At 34.3% G+C, this 20,604-nt stretch overlaps 1 protein-coding gene across 1 annotated transcript in view; it reads left to right on the plus strand.

Moving 5' to 3' along the window:
* Positions 1-20,604, plus strand: part of LOC149241482 (calcium-transporting ATPase 8, plasma membrane-type-like) — a 203,752-nt gene that overhangs the window by 84,124 nt on the left and 99,024 nt on the right. Inside the window, exons 5-15 of the mRNA XM_089370560.1 lie at positions 16,349-16,419; positions 16,986-17,069; positions 17,167-17,244; positions 17,384-17,455; positions 17,599-17,682; positions 17,780-17,862; positions 17,962-18,070; positions 18,234-18,289; positions 18,402-18,444; positions 18,529-18,612; positions 18,734-18,862. Of these exons, the coding sequence (XP_089226686.1) occupies positions 16,349-16,419; positions 16,986-17,069; positions 17,167-17,244; positions 17,384-17,455; positions 17,599-17,682; positions 17,780-17,862; positions 17,962-18,070; positions 18,234-18,289; positions 18,402-18,444; positions 18,529-18,612; positions 18,734-18,862 (893 nt within the window). The remainder of the gene's footprint in view (positions 1-16,348; positions 16,420-16,985; positions 17,070-17,166; positions 17,245-17,383; positions 17,456-17,598; positions 17,683-17,779; positions 17,863-17,961; positions 18,071-18,233; positions 18,290-18,401; positions 18,445-18,528; positions 18,613-18,733; positions 18,863-20,604) is intronic.

Consider the following 20,604-nt stretch of genomic DNA (forward strand, 5'->3'; position numbering starts at 1 on the left):
AAAGATTGGTACAACAAAGCAATATTATAAAAAAAGATAGAAGCTACAACCAAGAATTGGAAGTCAAGGCTGGATGATAAAAAATTGGAAGAATGGAAGAAAAAAAAAAAAAAAAAAAACTTAATCTTTTTTTCAATGGGGCTTCAAAGAATAACCCAGGGAAAGTAGGTGCACGTGGAGTAATTACAGACCTTAATGGGAAAACAATTATTACTTATGAATGGAGTCTTGGAGAAATGACAAACAACAAGGTGGAAGCTTACAGCCTTCTCTTAGGCACAAGACTATTAAAAAAACTTGCAATTAAAGATCCTATAATTATAGGAGATTCAGAAAATATCATAGCAGCAATGGTAAACGAAAATGACTTCAATAGTATCACTATTAATAAAAAAATTTAGAGGATCAGATCAAATTAACAATTTTGGGAAAAATAACTTTCAAACATGTGTTGAGAAATCAAAACCAAGAAGCAGATAATTATGCCAATAAAGCAATTGAAAGATCAGTTGGGACTGTTAAGGAAAACAACGAAGTCTATATCATAAACATACCATGATTTCCACAACTATGAAAATGATTGAGAAATCAGAAAGTGGAAAGAAGCATAACAAAAGGAAAGATAAAGATGATCAAATTCTCATTCCAAGATTCAGATTGTTAACAGAATACAAAGAAGATTTGGTATCAGTGGATCTCAAGTGTAATCTGCAAGATTCAGAGCAAAAAATCCACTCAATCCCCAACAAGCTTCATAGCACGCATGATAAGGATTACCGGCGTCCTTTACCTCTGAGCAAAGATGATAACAGTCATATCAGTCACAAGCTCCAGGATCGAAAATGTCACACAAGTGCAAGGTGTTCTATAACGAGCAGTTGTACAAGCGCAAAGGTAATCTACAACAACACAATCACCTAAAGTAGCAGGTTAGCCTTCCACTCTAAGGTCAATAAATTGGTCGAAGAGCACAGTCATTTTTGCTATCTAGAAAGTCCAACCTATTCACATTCAGGCTATCTCTCAAGTGATCAGATTTCTTTGTATCCCCTCGCCTCAAATCCTCCTGATGATCTCATTACCAGTCTAAAGCTTTCAATAGCTCACCATATCTTTCCTCCCGACCCATCAATTCATATACTCAGGCTCAATCCACCTCATAGTGGTATAACGTTGCTTACTTTAGTTGCTCTCCAGTGCTTTCCCTCATCTGATAGCACCTATAGTATAACTCTCACTCATAATCCAAATAATCCAAAAAATCCAAATATTCAGAATCCCATAGTAGTCTCTCTTCACTCATGCACTACCCCCCTCTGTATAACTCATAGGTTTTGTTTCTTAAGAACTACCCTCATTTTGAGAGCAGTTTCACCTTTCCAGTGTCCTTAGTCTTCTGGTTACCAGGAGCATATTACTCATATCATCCTTCACCTCTTACATAATCAACATCTTTCGGCCATCTACTTCCTTCAAGACAACTCCTTGGATTGTTATCGTAGCACAAAGCAGGATCAACACATACTCATTTCTCTCAAAGTATTGGGAATTTTTCATCAATTGGACGCCATCAGCCAAAACTTTGTCATCAAGAAGATAGGAACAAGCAGAGCACATCAAAAAAGGGCCATCACAGGGATCAAAAAAGACACAACCTCTACAAACGTTCAAAGAAATAAAATGGCTTGAAATCCTTTAGATAGAGCAGAAAAGAATGATAGTTTCCAAACTTGCAGGGCTAATAGATTCATGATTGGAAGGTTTAACCAAGCTTTAAAGGACCTCAGGGTAGAAATGAAGACAACCAATGTGTACATGCAGAGGGATATAGACAAACAGAGAGCTGAAATAGAAGTTTAAAGACAAATGCAAGCATCTTGAAGAAATAGTAGAGTACATCAAGACCCTCAATCAAAGCCAACAAGGGGAAACATCCACCAAGAATAGTGCAAGAAGCGCCGCCCTTAGCAAGAGGAATCAGTAAATCAGTTTTGGTGATCTTGTCTTTCATATAATGCAGTGAAAATATAGTTTGTTTCTAGGACAGTTTGTAAGGCAATATGCCATACTAGTTTTTCATTTTTATAGAACTAAGGCTGCAAGTGTGAATGCTTGGACTGTGCTCCCATTTTGTGCACTACACTTGAACCAGCCTCCTTCCGAATGTAGAAGGTGCTCACTCCTTTTCTTTTTTTCAATATAAAACAAATAGCCGGCATATATATATCTATATATATATATATATATATATATATATATATATATATATATATATATATATATATATATATATAAAGGTATATAATTAAATATTTAATATTATATTGAAGTTAAATAATAAATATTTAGTTAAATAATTGTATATCTATTCTCAAGTATGTATTTAATTAATATGAATCCAAAGGGCTAATATTATATAATTAAATACCCTAGTTTGTATAATCTATTAATAAAAACTATTAAATTAAGTCTAAACTTAAACCATTAAGCCATAAACTTAAAACTATCTAATTAAATATAAAATTTAAGTCATTAATAATATATAATAAGGGTATTTCATTAAAAGGATAAATTATTAGGTTAGATAAATAACAGACCTTCCAATTAATAATAGGAAGAGGATATGAGGAAAATTCCCTAAGAATGTCCAAAACAATGAGGAGCTAATGAGAAAGAAAATAGTTTGTTGTAAATTGGTTAGTTAGTTAAAAACAATTCTCATCTAAAAAAAAAATTATTAATATTTAGGTAAAGAAAATTTTAATAAGAGGGATTTTCATTCAAGGAAGAGAAGGCAGGGATACAGCAACTGCTAATTTTCCAGCCATCATCTCTATTGAGATTGCTCGGCCTTTTTTCAATCTCAATGGCTTCCTAAATCTTCGATGATGAAATTGTGCAACCTTAGCAATAAAACGGGCCTTCTCAATACATACATGATGTTTTCTCTTCTCAACATGTTCTGCTATGGTGGAAGACTGGGTCCTCCCATGTTTTAAGTTGGCTGAGTGCTCATTAATCCTCAAATTAATAGAACGATCAGTCTCACCAACATAGGGGGTCCCATAGGAACTTGGAATAACATAGACACCTTTCATATCCTCGGGGTCGACGAGGTCCTTTACTGACCGAAGGGAGCTAAGAATGGTGTTAAGGGGTCTAAAGGTAGAGGGAATATTATGCTTCCTAAGAATCCTTGCAATCTTATCAATGGTCCCTTGGATGAAAGGGAAATGAACCCCAGAGACTCGATCTTTAGGGTCTTTCTTGACCAATGACTTCTTGCTGGCTTTAAGGAAAGCTTTTTGACCAAGGTGCCTACTATAACCATTATTAACAAAGACATTAAGGAGGGGGGCCTTATTTTTATTGAGGTTGTTTTCATCAGAGATTCTCATCGCACGATTAGAAAGCATTTTGATAATGCCCAACTTTTGAGTAGGGAAATGATGGGAGTTGGCATGAAGATACTACTTAGTATCTGTTTTCTTCCTAAACACTTGGTGGGAGAAGGAACCATCATTATTCTTTGAAATAAGAACATCGAGGAAATGAAGGCATCCATCTAATTCTTGTTCCATAGTGAACTTAATGGCGGGGGTTTGATTGTTGAGATGCTTGAAGAACAGGTCCAACTTGTCTTGGCCATGCGAACAGATGACATCTGTGTCATCCACAAATCTCTTCCAGAGTTTGGGCAAGAGACTGGCGTAGGCCAGGGCCTTGGATTCGAAATCTTCCATAAAAATATTAGCAAAAACCGGGGACAAAGGGGAGCCCATGGCAACAGCATAGGTTTGTTCATTGAAATCACCTTCAAAACTAAAAAAAGTGGAAGTGAGCCAAATCTCAACTAACCGAGTGGTATTAGGGTCTGTGAGTTGGTTAATAACCCCAATGGCCTCCTTTATAGGAATGCACATGTAAAGGGAGACCACATCAAAACTCACAAGAATGTCCCCAGGGTCAAGATTTATGCCCTTAAGCTCTTCAACAAAGGATGTAGAGTCTTTGACGAAAGACTCTGTGAGGCCAACTAAGGGTCTAAGCTTCAAGGCAAGGTATTTAGCAAGAAGGTAAGTAGGACCACCAATGGTATTGACAATGGGCCTAAGGGGAGCCCCCTCCTTGTGAATATTTGGAAGCCCATAGATCCTTGGAGTAATGGGGCTACTCTCAATGAGTTTATGGCAAAAGGAACCCATAGAGTTGCTGGACTTGATAGCAAGAGTCACAATTCTTGAGATCTTTTTCAGGGGATTCTTAGAAAGCTTTTTATAGCTTCCACTATTACAAAGATGATCCAACATCTTCTGGCGATAGTCCTCTTCCTCAGGGATGACGGGAGCGTGATGGAAAGAGAAATTGGGGGTGACCCAAAATCCCTTTTCCTTAACAAATCAATCTTGAGGCCTGTGGGTTATGGCCCACAAAGCCTATCGGAAGTGTACTTTAGGCTTTAAGCCTTTATAAATCATGGACCACACATATATCGGAGGCTTTACACTATCAGAGGCTTTTATTATATACTTTTTAACCTTAAAAACCCCGATCAATACATATATAGGAAAATCCACGGTCAAGGGATTTACAAAGGGAAACTTCACTTCAATATTAATATCCGGACCTCAAATCTTCATAATCCACAAATAGAATTGTCGGCAGGTCCGCTCCTTATCCTTTTTCACTGTGCTAATCTCTGCCTTCTCTGATCTCCGATCGCTGGTTGGAGCGTATCAGCGACATAACTTCATCAGCCTCGGTCTATCGACGATATTGCCGTCAATCACCCTGAATTCTGATTGCTGACTATCACATTCAGCGTATCGACATTCCACCATCCCGATTCCCCTGGTCCTTTGACTTGCCGATCTGCGATGAGCCTTCCAGAACTGATCAGGGTATAGACCATGTTCTATAATCTTTCAAGTCTAGACTCTCAAATCCGCTAAGTGTTTTTTTTACGTTAATACTTAGTGTAATTGGGATCCACTTGCAGGACTATCACTGGTTAAATCACTTCACTGATGCGATATAACTAATGTGTATGCTCACATTCGTCCTCCATTTGATGGGCACTGCGGTTAATCCAGCTTTATTTCATTTCTGCATTCACAACTGATTCCACACATAACAATGTTCCATTGGATCGCCATCGATCCTATTGCGATCGACGGTCGATCAATGCCTTCTAAATCTAGGAAATAAAACCTTGGCACACACATATGAAATAGAGTTAAAAAGAGACATATTACACAGACATGCAGGAAACACAAATCATAACTAGCATAGTAACAATTCTAAGGCATTTCAGCCTTATCATAGGCTCGCCTATTGCTACATCACAACACTTTTGAATTCACAATTTCTATTCTATATTACTCTATCTCTCCTTTTCTGAACACGTAGGTTCATCACACACACACACACATATATATGGAAGCATTATTGGATCGGATCACGAAAGGATTCGATCAATCCTCTAGCAAAAGCCCTAAAGCTCTCATATGCATGCATGCATATAACACATGGCAGATTACATTAAAAAGTCTTCGAGACTTTTATCCATCTCCATATTTAAATCTGTTTTAAAATAGATTTTTTCCTATTTTTCTCTCCTGGTCCATGTCTTCCTCTTTGCTCCGCTTTTGGATTCCTCCCTTTGCTTAAGGGTGCTAGATGCTCCTGCATAAGACTCCCGAAGCACAAAAATTTATGACCTCCTGGTCATATGCTTCTCCTTGTCCTTGGGAATTCTACCCATTGATACGTCACTTCTTCTGTGGAACTGCCTTCATGGTCTTCTGTGAGCTGCAACCAAGCCTCTACAACAGCAAGTCCCCTATGCTGCCACTTACCTCACCAAGCTCTCCCCTGGACTTGGTATTTTGGCAAGCTCTATGGTCCTCTCCTTGAACCTCTTGCTGACTAACAATTCTACCCAACACTTCTTTTGCTGGAATTGTTATCTCTAAGACAACTCTACCCACAATCGCAACTATGGAGATGCCTCAACAACTTCTACCCAACCGCAGTTAGAAGTTGTTCTCAACTTCTCTTGAGCACTCCTTGCTCTTAGGCTATTAATGCAATCTTCTCACCTTCTGTTGTTGTTCTTTGTGTGACAGTAAGACCATAACTCTCCATACCTTAAACAACTGTACCTCCTGCTCCTTCTTCTTTCTCTCTAGAATCTTTCTCTTAGGAAATTCCTTAATCTCCCTTTGCATGCAGAATCTTCATCTGCTCTGATACCAAATGATGGAAAGAGAAATTGGGGGTGACCAAAAATCCCTTTTCCTGAACAAATCAATCTTGAGGCCTGTGGATTATCACCTGCAATGCCTATCAGAAGCATGCTTTCGGCCTTAAGCCTTTATAAATCATGGACCACACATATATCAAAGGCTTTACTCTATCGGAGGCTTTTATTATATACTTTTTAGCCTTAAAAACCCCGATCAATACATATATCAAAAATCCACGGTCAAGGGATTTACAAAGGGAAACTCTGCTTCAATCCTAACAGCTAGAACTCAAATCTTCATAAGCCACAAATAGAACTGTTGGCAGGTCCGTTCCTTATCATTTTTCACTATGCTGATCTCTGCCTTCTCTGATCACCGATTGGCGTGATCTTCGATCTTTGGCCGGAGCATATTGGTGACATAACTTCATTGGCCTCGATCTATCGGCGATATTGTCATAAACAACCCCGACTTCCGATCACTGACTATCGCATTCGGCGTATCGGTGTTCCACCATCCTTATTCCCCTAGTCCTTCGACTTGCCAATCTGCGATCAGCCTTCTGGAACCAATCACGGTATAGACCATGTTATATAATCTTTCAAGTCCGAACACTTGAATCCACTAAGTGTTTTTTTTACGCTAATACTTAGTGTAATTGGGATTCGCTTGTGGGACTATCATTAGTTAAATAACTTCGCCGACGCGATATAACTCTTGTGCATGCTCACATTCGTCCTCTATTTGATGGGCACTACGATTAATCCAACTTTCTTTCATTTTTGCATTCACAACCAATTCCACACATAACAATGTTCCTTTGGATCGCCATCGATCCTATTGCAATCAACGTCGATCAATGCATTCTCAATTTGGGAATTAAACCCTCGGCACACACATATGAAACAGAGTTAAAAGGAGACATATCACACAAACATGCAGGAAACACAAAACACATATTTATTATAACTAGCATAGTAACAATTCTAAGGCATTTCAGTCTTACCACAGGCTCACCTATTGCTACATCGCAACACTTCTGAATTCACAATTTCTATTCTATATTACTCTGTCTCTCCTTTTCTGAACACGCAGGTTCATGACACACACACACACACACACATATATGGAAGCATTGTTGGATCGGATCATGGAAGGATCTGATCAATCCTCTAGCAAAATCCCTAAAACTCTCATACGATTGCATGCATATAACGCATGGCAGATTACATTAAAAAGTCTTCGAGACTTTTATCCATCTCCATCTTTAAATTTATTTTAAAACAAATTTTTTCCTGTTTTGCTCCCCTAGTCCATGTCTTCCTCTTCGCTCCGCTTTTGGATTCCTCCCTTTGATTAAAGGTGTTGGATTCTCCTACATTAGAGCCCCTCCTTTGTCAGCTTTTAGAACCACGATATCTTTATTCTGGTTTAAGGATCTGAGGGAAACAAATTCCTCCTTGTTGATGTTGCTTCTGGGGGGCTTTATGAATCACTCTACTATATATTAATTTATTAAAAAAATAATAATAATGTATATTATAGATTTGAGGCTTCTGCGGTCTTCATGTTGTGTATTGATGTCTTCCGGAGTCATCGCATTCATGATTTTATTGGATATATATTATCATGTATATTTATAATATATTTTATTAAATAAAATATTCACATATTATAGTTTATAATTAAAAAATAATAAATTGAGAAGAAAGATCGGATGAACTTTGTATTAGAAGTATTTTTCTTTAAATTTATAATTATGAAAGAGATAAATAAAAATATAATAATAATATATAAATGTCACAATGTATAGATATTATAAACATGCTAAGATGGATTTATGTTAATTTATAATATCTATACAGTGTGACTTTTACATACTATATGTTATATTATTAATATTATTATTATTATATTTTTATTTACCTCTTTCATTATTATAAAATTAAAGAAAAATTTCTTTAGTAAGATGTTGGTGGGATCTTTCTTTTCAATTTATCAATTTTTAATTATAAATTACAATATGTGAATATTTTAGTCTTATTCATATATTTTATTTTAATAAAATATATTATAAATTTATATGATATTTTTTTTTATAAATTAATTATCAAAATTTGTACATTTAATATAATAGAGGAATGAAGTAAAAATAAAATAATGTGGTGAGTTTATATTTTAAATTTTAATGGCTTTATTAATATTTACAGAATTTTTTGAAAACACTAATGACCCAAACAAAACAATATTATAAAATCGTATTTACGTTAATAATGATAGAAAAAAAATCACTCTTCATTTTTATATTTAAATTTATAATTCTTATATTTATAATTTGTCTGTGGGTTATAATGCATCTAATAAAACTAAGTCAATTAGAAAAACATAAAAATGTTTAATTTTATTTTTTTCTTCACATATTGGTAACATTCTTCATATATCGGTAATACAATTGAAATCCATATCACTTTGAATGTGATACATTGTTGAAGTCCATCTATTTAATTTTTGGGTAAAGTGAAACAACACACATTCACTAAACCCAAAAAACATTCCACAAATATGCCCAATACTAAATCCTAAATTTTATTCCAAATATGCTAAAAAAATCTAGAAGAAATTTTAAAAAAGAGTAAAAAACATGGTGAAAAAAATTAAATAATATGATAAAGAGTTTATATTTTAAATTTTAATTGTTTTGTTATTATCTATAAAACGCTTACATTTATACTAGTAACACTACATAATTAATTGTTATTACTTTGAATGTAAACATAGTCATCATTGATTCAAAACCCGATTATGAGCCTTGATACCTAGTCCAAAAAAATTAAATCACCATTACTTATGGTGCATTAATAAAATTGATCTATTGGGTAAAGTGAAACAATAGGAACACAAACTAAACCCAAAAAATCATCTATCTATTGGGCAAAGTGAAACAATAAGACACAAACTAAACCAAAAAAATCATTCCACAAATATGCCCAAAAATGAACCCTAAATTCTATTCCAAATATGCCCAAAGATCTTGGAGAAGTCTAAAAGGGAAGTAAAAACATGGTGAATAAAAATATTAGCTGGTTAATACCAAACTTTCGTGTGTGCAATACTTTCCTCGTAAAGACTTGCAAACTCTTTCCATTCTTATATCATTTCAAGCTTGACTAAAAATATTGTTTCTACCTAGTATTGATGCTTGAAACCAACCCTATGTATAAATTATATATTATAATAAACATTTTATATATTAAATGATATTAAGATGATATTAGTCATAGGTATGCCCACGGGGCTTTGGATTGATGGTGATTGGGTGCGCTGTTAAGGCACTCCTTGCGATAGGTCACCGGTTCAAATCCCCCGTGGGTACTTAGGTTAGTCTTAACTGAGAAAAAAAAAGATATTAATCATAGGTATAAAGTATAAAATAATATATTAATAGATATACTATTATGGTTGGCTTGTGATTTAAATCAACCTTATTTTTTGATTATAAATTATATATTATAATAAACATTAGATACATTAAATTATAATTCTAAAATATTATATTAAGAATATTTATAATTTTAATTTATTTAAAAATATATTTTCAAACATTTCTCATACTGAACTATATCTATTTCAAAATGTGGAAATAGGCTTGAAAATTTCATATTTAAAAAAAGATAATTAAAATTTCATGCTCGTGAATATTCTCCGTTGTATAACCAGAGAGAGAGGGATGCGATCTCATGCCCATCGTAACCTTGTAAGTTACACTAATTTTTAATTAATAATCGTAATTGGAAGGTCCAATTACTAACTGAAAGTCGAAGAGCCGTTGTTTCCATTCTCTTCTTTCGCCTGCTGGATCGTGGCTGTTTTATTCTCTGCGGGTTGCCTGCCATTACATCTAACCTTGAAACCATAGCATATACCGCCTAAAACCACCTGAAACGACGTAGCTTGGTTGAGTAAGCCCAAACTATGCAACACAGAGATGACTCATCGTGAATAGATTCTAAAAAGACCAATTGTTGAGGAGTAATGACTGTATACTAATTCCCTCACCTCTTATTTGACCTAGGCGCCACAATTTTCGAGATATCTTCAAAAATTTTTGGTGGTTTGGGAGGATTAGTGAAAATTACAATGGCTAATTTATATGAAAGCCTTGGCCATTTTGCAGCCGCAAATAAGGCTTTCAGCAAGGGACAATCCCAACTACTACATTAGTCAGAAATTTTGCGGCACATGAACCAAGGGACTCAAGCATTTAAACCTCAGTCTATAATATATGGTCATGGTTTATATTGTTAGATGACTCTTATTCATTCCTTGTTATTGCTTATTTCATATGGCTGATAAAGGTTTGGTTTCAGGGCTGGAGTGGTTGTTTGCCCCATATATATATATTTCTTTTTCTTGTTTTACAAAATAAGATTATCATATATTTTCCTTTATGGTTAATATTAAAATGTATTTTTTTTAATGGTTAATATTTTATATTAAAATGTATTTTTTTTAATTGTTAATATTTTATATTTTGATGTTAACAATAATATTAGTTGTTAACTATCATCATAAAATATTATTAGTTTATATAATATAAAATATTAGTATTTAATTAATAATAGAGGAGAAATAACTTTAAGGATTAATATTAATATCAATTATTAATATTAAAAAAAATTAAAATTAATTTAAAATTTATAATATTAGTAAATATTTATAATTTTAAATTATAATATTAATAATATTAGTCAAGTGTATTTATTAATTTGGTTAACTATGTTTAACAGTCAACAGTCAACACTCTTTAACTTTGATTATGATCAACCACCTTAATCAAACAAAGTCAATCTTTATAATTAATATTTATATAGCTAACTATGATCAAACTTGTTCAACCCTATGTTTACTGTATTTAACAATAGTTAATCATGGTCAATCATGTTGAAGAAAGAGAAATTTAGGTCAACCATGGTCAGTGATGGTCATATTTGGTCAACCATAGTCACCATAATCAACCTTTCAAAACTATGGTCAACCCATCCTCAACATGGGCAACCATTGTTAATCTAGTCAACCTAGGTAAGCATGGTAAAACATGGTCAACCATAGCCTTCCATTATCAATATAAACAACCATCATTTATTATAGAAAACCATGGTCAAATTAGTCAAACCATGTTCACCCATGGTCAACTTGGTCAAGTCATGTGACAAATGTCGCAATGTGACAAACATTGTCACATTGTGACAAAAAATGTCGCAATGTTAAATTGTCATACTAGGACAAACATTTTCGAAACTTTACATTACATTGCAATTTATCCAATGTCGCAACACGATATTACAAAATTAGTTAACCACATTTACTAATGTGGTTGGCTATGTTGGACAATGTTTGACTGTGTGACACTCAACACTCTTCAATTTTGGCTAAACAAAATTGCTTATTAATATTATTGATTAATATTAATAGTTAAACATAGTCAACCGCATTAGTCCAACATAGTCAAACATAGCCAACCACATTAATCCAACACAGTCAAACAAAGTTAACCTTTATAGTCCATGTTTAATTAGTTGATGATGATAAAACTTGGTCAACCCTATATTTACCATATATAACAAAAGTCAAAAGTCACTCATACTTTTCCTTTGTCATTGTAACTCGACCATATTCAATTATAGTTAACCATGATTGACCAAAATCAAACATTGTAACATTTTGGCTTTATAATATTGGGTTTATAATATTAGTGTTGATGTTATGATTTATAATATTACGGTTTATAATATTGGTTTCATATAAAAATATGGTCAACCATGGTCAAATTAGTCAAATCATTTTCACCCGTGGTGAACATGGTCAAGCCATGTGACAAACATTGTTGCAATGTTACATTGTCGCATTGTAACAAACATTTTCGCAATGTTACATTACATTGTAATTTATCCAATATTGCAAACCAACATTACAAAATTAGTTAACTACATTTACTAATGTGGTTGACTATGTTAGACAATGTTTGAATATGTGTGACACTCAACACTCTTTAACTTCGGTAAAAAACTCCTATTAATATTATTGATTAATATTAATAGTCAAACATAGTCAACCACATTAGTCCAACATAGTTAAACAAAGTTAATCTTTATAATCAATGTTTAAATAATTGACCATGATCAAACTTGGTCAACCCTATATTTACTATATTTAACAAAAGTTAAAAGTCAATCATATTAAGTTCGTAATATAAAAGTAACAGAGATATATATATATATATATAACTTTTATAATATTGAGTTTGATTTTAGCATTTATAATATTAGAGTTTAATATCCTAAAACTTCATTATTGCTTATATAATTATACAATATTAATATTAAATCCCTATAATTATTAATATAGTTATTGGGCATTGGATCCATGGTGAATAGGTACACCATTAAGACACTCTTTGCCTAGATGCTCATTGCATATATTATCTGTTCAAATTCCTCCTCGGTGCTAGCGTACTATATATATATATAAAATTGACCTTTATGAATGTATTTGTCCATATGGTTAGAATAATAATCAGGAAGTGGTTTATGATTGTTCATATGACGGCGAGCCATGAATATCAGTTGGCAAAGAGACGACAGGAGTCAGCTAAATTTATGTAAACAATAATAATATACGGTGAATTGATATAGAATCTACGACTGTCTACTTACATAAATTATCCTATGTTGAATGCAATGAACAAGCTCATGTAGTGAGTTTCATATTTCGGATATGGTATTGGAGCTAGAGTTGTGGGCTCGTTGGTGTGTGCAGTCGTGACGGCTTAGTGGTGTGGCTATGTGTAAGCCTGGAGCATGCGAAAGAAGCTGAGTGTGTAGTGTTGTTGAAGAGCGTTGTTTGTAAGTTGAAACTATAGTTGGTTTGAGCATAGTGGATGTGTGGTGGCGTGAAATTCTGTGAGTGGATATGCTGAGAGCAAACCGAGGGCTCAAGGAACATTATTTGACAAATAAAATTTCTTGGATCGTGGCTATGGAATTCACTGGAACGCAGTGAAAGTGCAAGCATTTTGTTGTGGATTAAGTTATGTAGTTTGACATTGTGAGATTTTGTGTCAGGCATTGTTAAGACAACGTGTTAAAGTCGCTATGTGTTGGAGACAAGTGTGTGAAGAAGCCCTATGTGGGTCGTGTGGATTGCGGAGTATAATCACATTGGAGGACCATGTTGTGAACTGAAGATACTCTGTTTGTGTCTTGGAGGCAGTGTCAAGAGATTTTTTTGCAAAGTTACTCTGTTTTGTGCATCGGCCGCTGTTGAGAGAATGCTGAAAGAAGTCATCAAGTCACTGTTGGTGACCATGGTAGTGAAGTCGCTGAAGTGCTACATTTATTGTCTTTTAACTGCTGCATGTGAAGTTCTGAGTGCCAATGTGAGATCTGGTACTCAAAGTCCTTGAACCAGAAATTAATGCGGGTGTTTGGCAAGCAGTTGAACGTGGACATGTGTTGATTTGTACATTGTGGTGTGGCATCTGGCAAAGGAAAGTCGTAAGGCCATTGAGTAGCATGGCTCCAAGCCATTGCTAAGATCTGGTGTGGCAGATCTGCATCGGAGGAGTCTGCACAAGGAGTTGGAGTGCGGGCGTAGCTTGTAAACCATGGTAGAGCTCAGCAAAACTTCAACATGTTAGATCATCATGGTCAAAGAAATTGTAAAAGATAAGAGGAGTATGCGAAGTCATGATGGGTTTGCAAAGAAGATTGAAACAACTTAAAAGAAAGAATCAATTGATAGAAGTCGCAGAAGAATATGGAATGTTTCTATCAATAGAATTCATGCTCAAGGAAAACATGAATCCAAATATAGATGTGGGTCAACCAGGAGAATTTGAAAACACTGGTGCAATATTGAAGTAATTAATGGAAGTTCCAGGGAAAATTTTTAAAATTTGGGCAATAAAAATGGAGGGATTGTTTGGTTCAGTAGATTTATAGCAATTTGTTCAAAAAACTTTGATAAATACCCCCAATAAGAGTAGAGGTGCCATAACATTTCTTCTCATCATATTAACTCTAGATAAAAACATTTTGTCCACTATTTTGTATGAATCTGGTGAACTATGTAATGCGAATTTTTTTTGGTGTGAAATGAAGTACAACATGAAGTGGAGTGAGAAAGTTGAAGTTGATGAAGGTGTTGTTAAAAATGGTGATTGCATTAAAAGCACCATAGTTGGGATCAAGACTAAAAGTGTGTTTGTATCGGATAATAGAGTAGCATGTGATAGTGAGGAAATTCCTTGTGATGCAGAGACTGTGAAGTGATGAGAAGTATGTATCTCATGAAGAGTGGTTCAATCTGATGCATGAAAAGCATCTTATTGATGAGTTTTTATTTGGTGAGAAGAGATGTCTACCTTTATACACAAATCAAATGCAATACAACATGTTTGCAACAACATAGTTGATTAAAGAGGTTGAGGACATGAAACAACCAACTATGACAAAAAAGAAATATGAAGAAAGGAAAACTCTCTTAAAAGCTCAGGATGACAAGAATTAGCATGGTTCTTATGGTCTTTTATATAATTCTAACATTTCTTTAAGTGTGCAGATATTTACAGTGAGGAAGAAACAATAAATGTTGAAGAAATTCCAAGCATTAAGGACAAGTATAAGTCTCAAGAACCCACAACAATGTTGAATACAAAGAATGTTAGCCCACAATCAAGATCAAGAAAGAGGAGATTACGAGTTCAAGTGTTCCACCTTTGGCGCAGAAAACGTAACAAGGAGAAGCCCCGCCACTATCTTATGGTAAGAAAGGTGAAGATGAAACTACACAAGATGAACAAGCATGAACCCTTTAGCAAGAAGGTGAAAATGAAAGCTTTGTTATCAAGTTTTCTTATGTACCATTGTAAGCTTACCTGAGATTGAAACCAGAGGACAAGTTAATATTTAGGTTGTGATTAAGGGGAGGTGTTAGAATAATAATCACGAAATCGTCCATGACTATTCATATGACAATGAGTCATCAATGTGAGTGAGGAGAGTTGGTAGGAGTGAGCTAGATTTGGGTAAACAATAATGAGAGTCTATGAATCATTGTAGAATCTAAGCTTGTCTACTGGTATAAATTGTCTTATGTTAAATGAAATGAGCAAGCTCATGCAGTGAGTTTCATATTTCTAATAATATTTGGCATAAACCTATCAACCACATTTATTAATGTTATTTGGCATAAACCTATCAACAACATTTATGTAATTGTGCTGATATATAATCTGAAAAAAGAAATACAACTACACTTATATAAACTCCATAATACCCCTACCCCATGCGGAAGAAATGGATACAACCTTCATTTCTGTGTATAAAGCAAGTCATACCACAGTCGTGTTTATCGAGTTCCTTATGAGGAGTAGAACTCGCAGCAGCGAGTGAAGGCCTCAATTCTCCACGGCCGGCGTATGTCACCGGCTTCACAAATATATGCGATAATAGTGTGGGAGCAGGAGAGTACGTTGTCGAATTTCATAGGCCGAACCTCAAAGAATTGGATTGTTTAGTTGAGATTCGCCCACTCTCAAAGCCTAAGGTTCAAATTTTCAGGTTCGAAATTAAAAAAACCCTGTGACTTACAACGCTAGGTTCCATGCAATCAAATTCACTGAATATACTTTAACATGAAAAGAGTTATAAACAAAACCAAAATGTGAAAGAGAGAGACAATAGTACATCTGATGAGCAATTACTAATATAACGAATTGATAATGTCTGGAAAATTCTTTTATCATTTAGGCAAATGAAAAATTTTGCTATAAAATTAGCTTCTATTATGGAACACGGCGCTCTTTATCACATCGCTGGTAAGAGAGTGAATTGCATCCTTTCCTATTCATTCCATTGTCTACTAGTGTCGTGTATGTAATCACTCATTTTTCTACACGGTAAAAATATGGGAGTCTGTGAATGTTGAGTCATATCCAAGGAATAAACAGTGCCATTGTATACATTATATTTACCTATTTTCAGGAATGGTATAATCTTATATTCATTCACATATTGATAATTCTGTCTCTTTATTTGCAGCAATCAGTGATTACAGACAATCTCTCCATTTCCAAATTCTGAATGAAGAGAAGAAAGATATTCAACTTCAGGTGCGTCTCCGGTCATCAATTGACTGAATCTTTGAAATTTCATGGTATGTGTATATATATGGGTGTGGTCTAATCTTTGAAATTTCCTAGTATGTGTATATATGGGTGTTGTTTAATTATGAGATGTCTTGGAGTTTTTAGTGGGTGAAAATTTTGTTGGTTAAATTTTGATTTTTGTTATTTAAATTAGGTTTTGAATGTATTTATATATGTAGCATTTTTACTGGTTATATTGTAGAGAGTTTATAATTTAAACTTGTAATTCCAATTATTTCAACAATTTTTTTTAAATTCTGAAACAATTAAACTAGAAAATAAACCAGAAAACTTCCAAAACCTCTAATAATAAATAGCCTACTATCAATAAAAACAAATAGAATGAATGTTTGAAATTTTATTTTTGGTATTATGCTTGAAAAATGTTTTGTACTGCCTTTAAGGTGATCAGGGGAGCAAGAAGACGTAAAGAATGCTTGAGATTTGCTTTTTGGTATTGTTATTAAAAGAATGCTTGAGATTTGCTTTTTGGTATTGTTATTAAACACTGTTTTGTACTTTTTTTTTAGGTTATCAGGGGTGGAAGAAGGTATGACATTTCCATATTCAATCTTCTTGTTGGTGATATTGTGCCCCTCAATACTGGTGACCAGGTATATTAAAATTGGAAATGTACTCATGCCATCAATGCCTTTCTTCATTTGAGAAATTGAATAACCATGCTATGAAAGACTCATCTTTCCTTTACAGGTCCCTGCAGATGGCATTCTTATCAGTGGACATTCCCTGTCAATTGATGAATCTAGTATGACTGGGGAGAGCAATTACGTATGTACCTCATTTGCTGATCTCTTTGCATCTTAGCCTATTAGCAAAGTCGGAATTTTTCCCAGAAGCTTGTGATGCTAAAGTTTGCAACACTTGCATCAGTCTATGACTGGCTCTTCATTTTTCTTTTTCTTAATAGGTTGATAAAAATAAGAAAAAGCCCTTTATGTTGTCTGGCTGTAAGGTGGCGGATGGCTATGGTACCATGCTGGTGAGTTGTTACGCTTGGTTATTCGTTTTGAAATAATTGCGATTCCTGATTGCGATATAATGGATTATTTTTCTCTATCATTACTGTTATCTGTTCTGTTTGATAGTAGGGAGTTGATTTGAGGTTGTAGTGCCTTATTTCAGGTAACTGGTGTCGGATTAAATACTGAGTGGGGTGTATTAATGGCTAGCATATCAGATGATAATACGGAAGAAACTCCATTACAGGTCTGCCTTTTCCAACTCGTTTAATTTGCATTCCATTCTGTGCCATGGATGGTATCTTCACATCTTCAACGCTCACAGAGAGTCCTCTTTATAATAGGTCCGCCTCAATGGTGTTGCGACTTTTATTGGTAAGGTTGGACTTGCAGTTGCAGTTGTAGTCCTTGTTATCGTCTTGATTAGGTAAGTGATACTACCCTTGAATTTTTATTCTAAACTGTTTGTGTTTTCCACTGCCATATGTTCCCTGCACTGACTGTACTTCATGTTTTGTTGTATCAGATTCTTTACAGGACATACATTAGACTCCAAAGGGAAACCCATGTTTCAAGCAGGAAAGACTAAGGTTGGAGATGCAATCAATGGAGTTGTTAAAATCTTTGCAATTGCGGTAGGCCGGCATATGCCACCTTCAATATCTTGCTAGTTTTATGCTTGAACGGATGGTTTCTATAAAATCATTTATTTCTTGTTTACAAATATGTTATAGTCATTTCCAAGAATTTTATGAAAATGTAATGAACATAAATATTAACGGAAGTATCTGTTTCTAGGTCACCATCGTTGTTGTTGCAGTTCCAGAAGGACTTCCATTGGCAGTCACCTTGACGTATGATTGATCACAGAAGTTTTTAAATTTAACTTACTCATATTACCATTTAGTAACAATATGGATAGCTACTTTCTTTTCTTAACTCGTCTTCTTTTAATTTTATTGACAGTCTAGCTTATTCAATGAAGAAGATGATGGTTGACAAGGCTTTGGTTAGTATTTTATTCAAAATAATTTATTGCTATGGATTGATGGCTGACTGGGTTTTCAGCATCTTAAAAATTCATGAATTGCAGGTACGAAGGTTGTCAGCTTGTGAGACTATGGGTTCTGCTACAACAATTTGTAGTGACAAAACAGGGACACTGACAATGAATCAGGTGGACCATTGTCATTGCTGAATATCCATAAGCGTGCTTCTTACTTATTCGTGCAAATAACAAGAGGATGTAATTGTTGGTAATTGTATGCTAACCTTAAGAAATCATACTTGGCTTGCAGATGACAGTTGTTAAGGCATGGTTTGCTGGCAACATGAGGGAGCCATCAGAAAGTTTCCCCACGGTTTTACAATCTCTTCTTATTGAGGGGATCTCCAACAATACTACAGGAGGTGTCTTTAAACCTGAGGTAAAACGTTGGAATCTTTCCAAGCACACATGTACGAATCGAACAATTGGAGGCGAAGATATGCCTAAACTCAATATGGCTCCCTTTTAATTGCATTGTGAACAATAAGCAAGTCTTCCAGCAATGTTTGTTAAGCTCTTATTTACTTGTTTTCTCTCTCTTGATTTTCCGTTGGAAGCTTTAATTAATACACCTTTGAAGAACTGTACTACAGAATAGATTAAAATGTCAAATTTGAAAACACCTATTTTATTTTTATAAATTTACATATCGTCTTTCCTTTCAACTCATACATATCATATAGAGCGTGCGGATTAGTAAGAATTAAATCTAAACCTTTATGGTTGTCCTAACACTCCGACGAGCACCACAGAACCAATGTCCCGTTGGAGCTTCCTTTTAGTTTCCAATCTTATTTACGTTACAATGTTTGAGATATGAGAAGATGGCATTAAAGGCTTTACATCCTTTGAGTAAGAAAGTTACTTTTGCGAACCTAACCGGGTTAGAAGAGTCTTTTTTGAAATGTTATTTATATATTAGCATAACCTCTTTTATTAATGTGTTGATATATGTTGATTGGCGTAAAAGTGGAAAATTTCATCAATTAGCATATATCAACTATATTAGTAAATGGGGTTGTGCTAGTTACAGCTAACGTGCATGGGGTGGATTCATTGACCATGGTTGACAAGGGTTGCTGAAGTTGATCAAGGTTGACCTTGGTTGGCCATGTTTGATCATTCTAACCATCAACATCTTGGTTGACCTTGGGTGACCATGGTTGATATTTGTTGATCATAGTTGATCTTGGTTGACCATGTATGACTATTCTAACCATCCTACCACAACCCCATTTACTAATGTAGTTGATATACCCCATTTGATGTCGTTTTCATACATCGATTTTCATATGAAAATGTTGCTTATATATTAACATAAATAACATACAACCACATAAAAGACTACTTATCAACTATATTTCAACAAAATGATCATGGTTGACCTTGGTTGGCCATGTTTGACCATTCTAACCATCAACATCTTGGTTGACCTTGGGAGACCATGGTTGATATTCATTGATCATAGTTGATCTTGGTTGACCATGTATGACTATTCTAACCATTCTAGCACAACCCCATTTACTAATGTGGTTGATATACCCCAATTGACATCGTTTTCATACATCGATTGTCATATGAAAATGTTGCTTATATATTAACATAAATATCATACAACCACATAAAAGATTTCTTATCAACTATATTTCAACAAAATAATTGAGTAATGATCTTTTAGTAAAAGTTATTTTAATTCAAAATTATAATTTTTTTATTGATTCGAAATTAAGAGGTCCAATGAAGTTGATATCAATTATAAATACTCATTTAAAAAAATGGTTAAAGAAAAGACAACCCCAAATATCCTAACACAGTTTTAGTGGTCTCAAACATATCTACAATTCTAAAATAAATGAAAATTTTTCTCAACTTCACCACAATGAGGACACAATTCATTTCTAACACCCAATGTTGAGTGTCATTCATTGAATGGTAAACCTTGGTAAATTAACAACCAAGTAAACATCTTCATTTTATAAAAGAGCTCGCAAGTCCAAACTTTTATTACTTAGCAACTATCTAACTTGTCCTGAAAAAGAAGTGCGTGACATTGTTTATGTTTTTATACTCAAGTGGGTTTACTAAAAAATCACATCCAATCCCACTAAATAGGAATTAAGT

The sequence above is a fragment of the Pinus tabuliformis genome, chromosome 8 (genome assembly GCF_031772625.1).
Source record: "Pinus tabuliformis cultivar Carrire ecotype Pingquan chromosome 8, CPIR1, whole genome shotgun sequence".
Classification (NCBI taxonomy): domain Eukaryota; kingdom Viridiplantae; phylum Streptophyta; class Pinopsida; order Pinales; family Pinaceae; genus Pinus; species Pinus tabuliformis.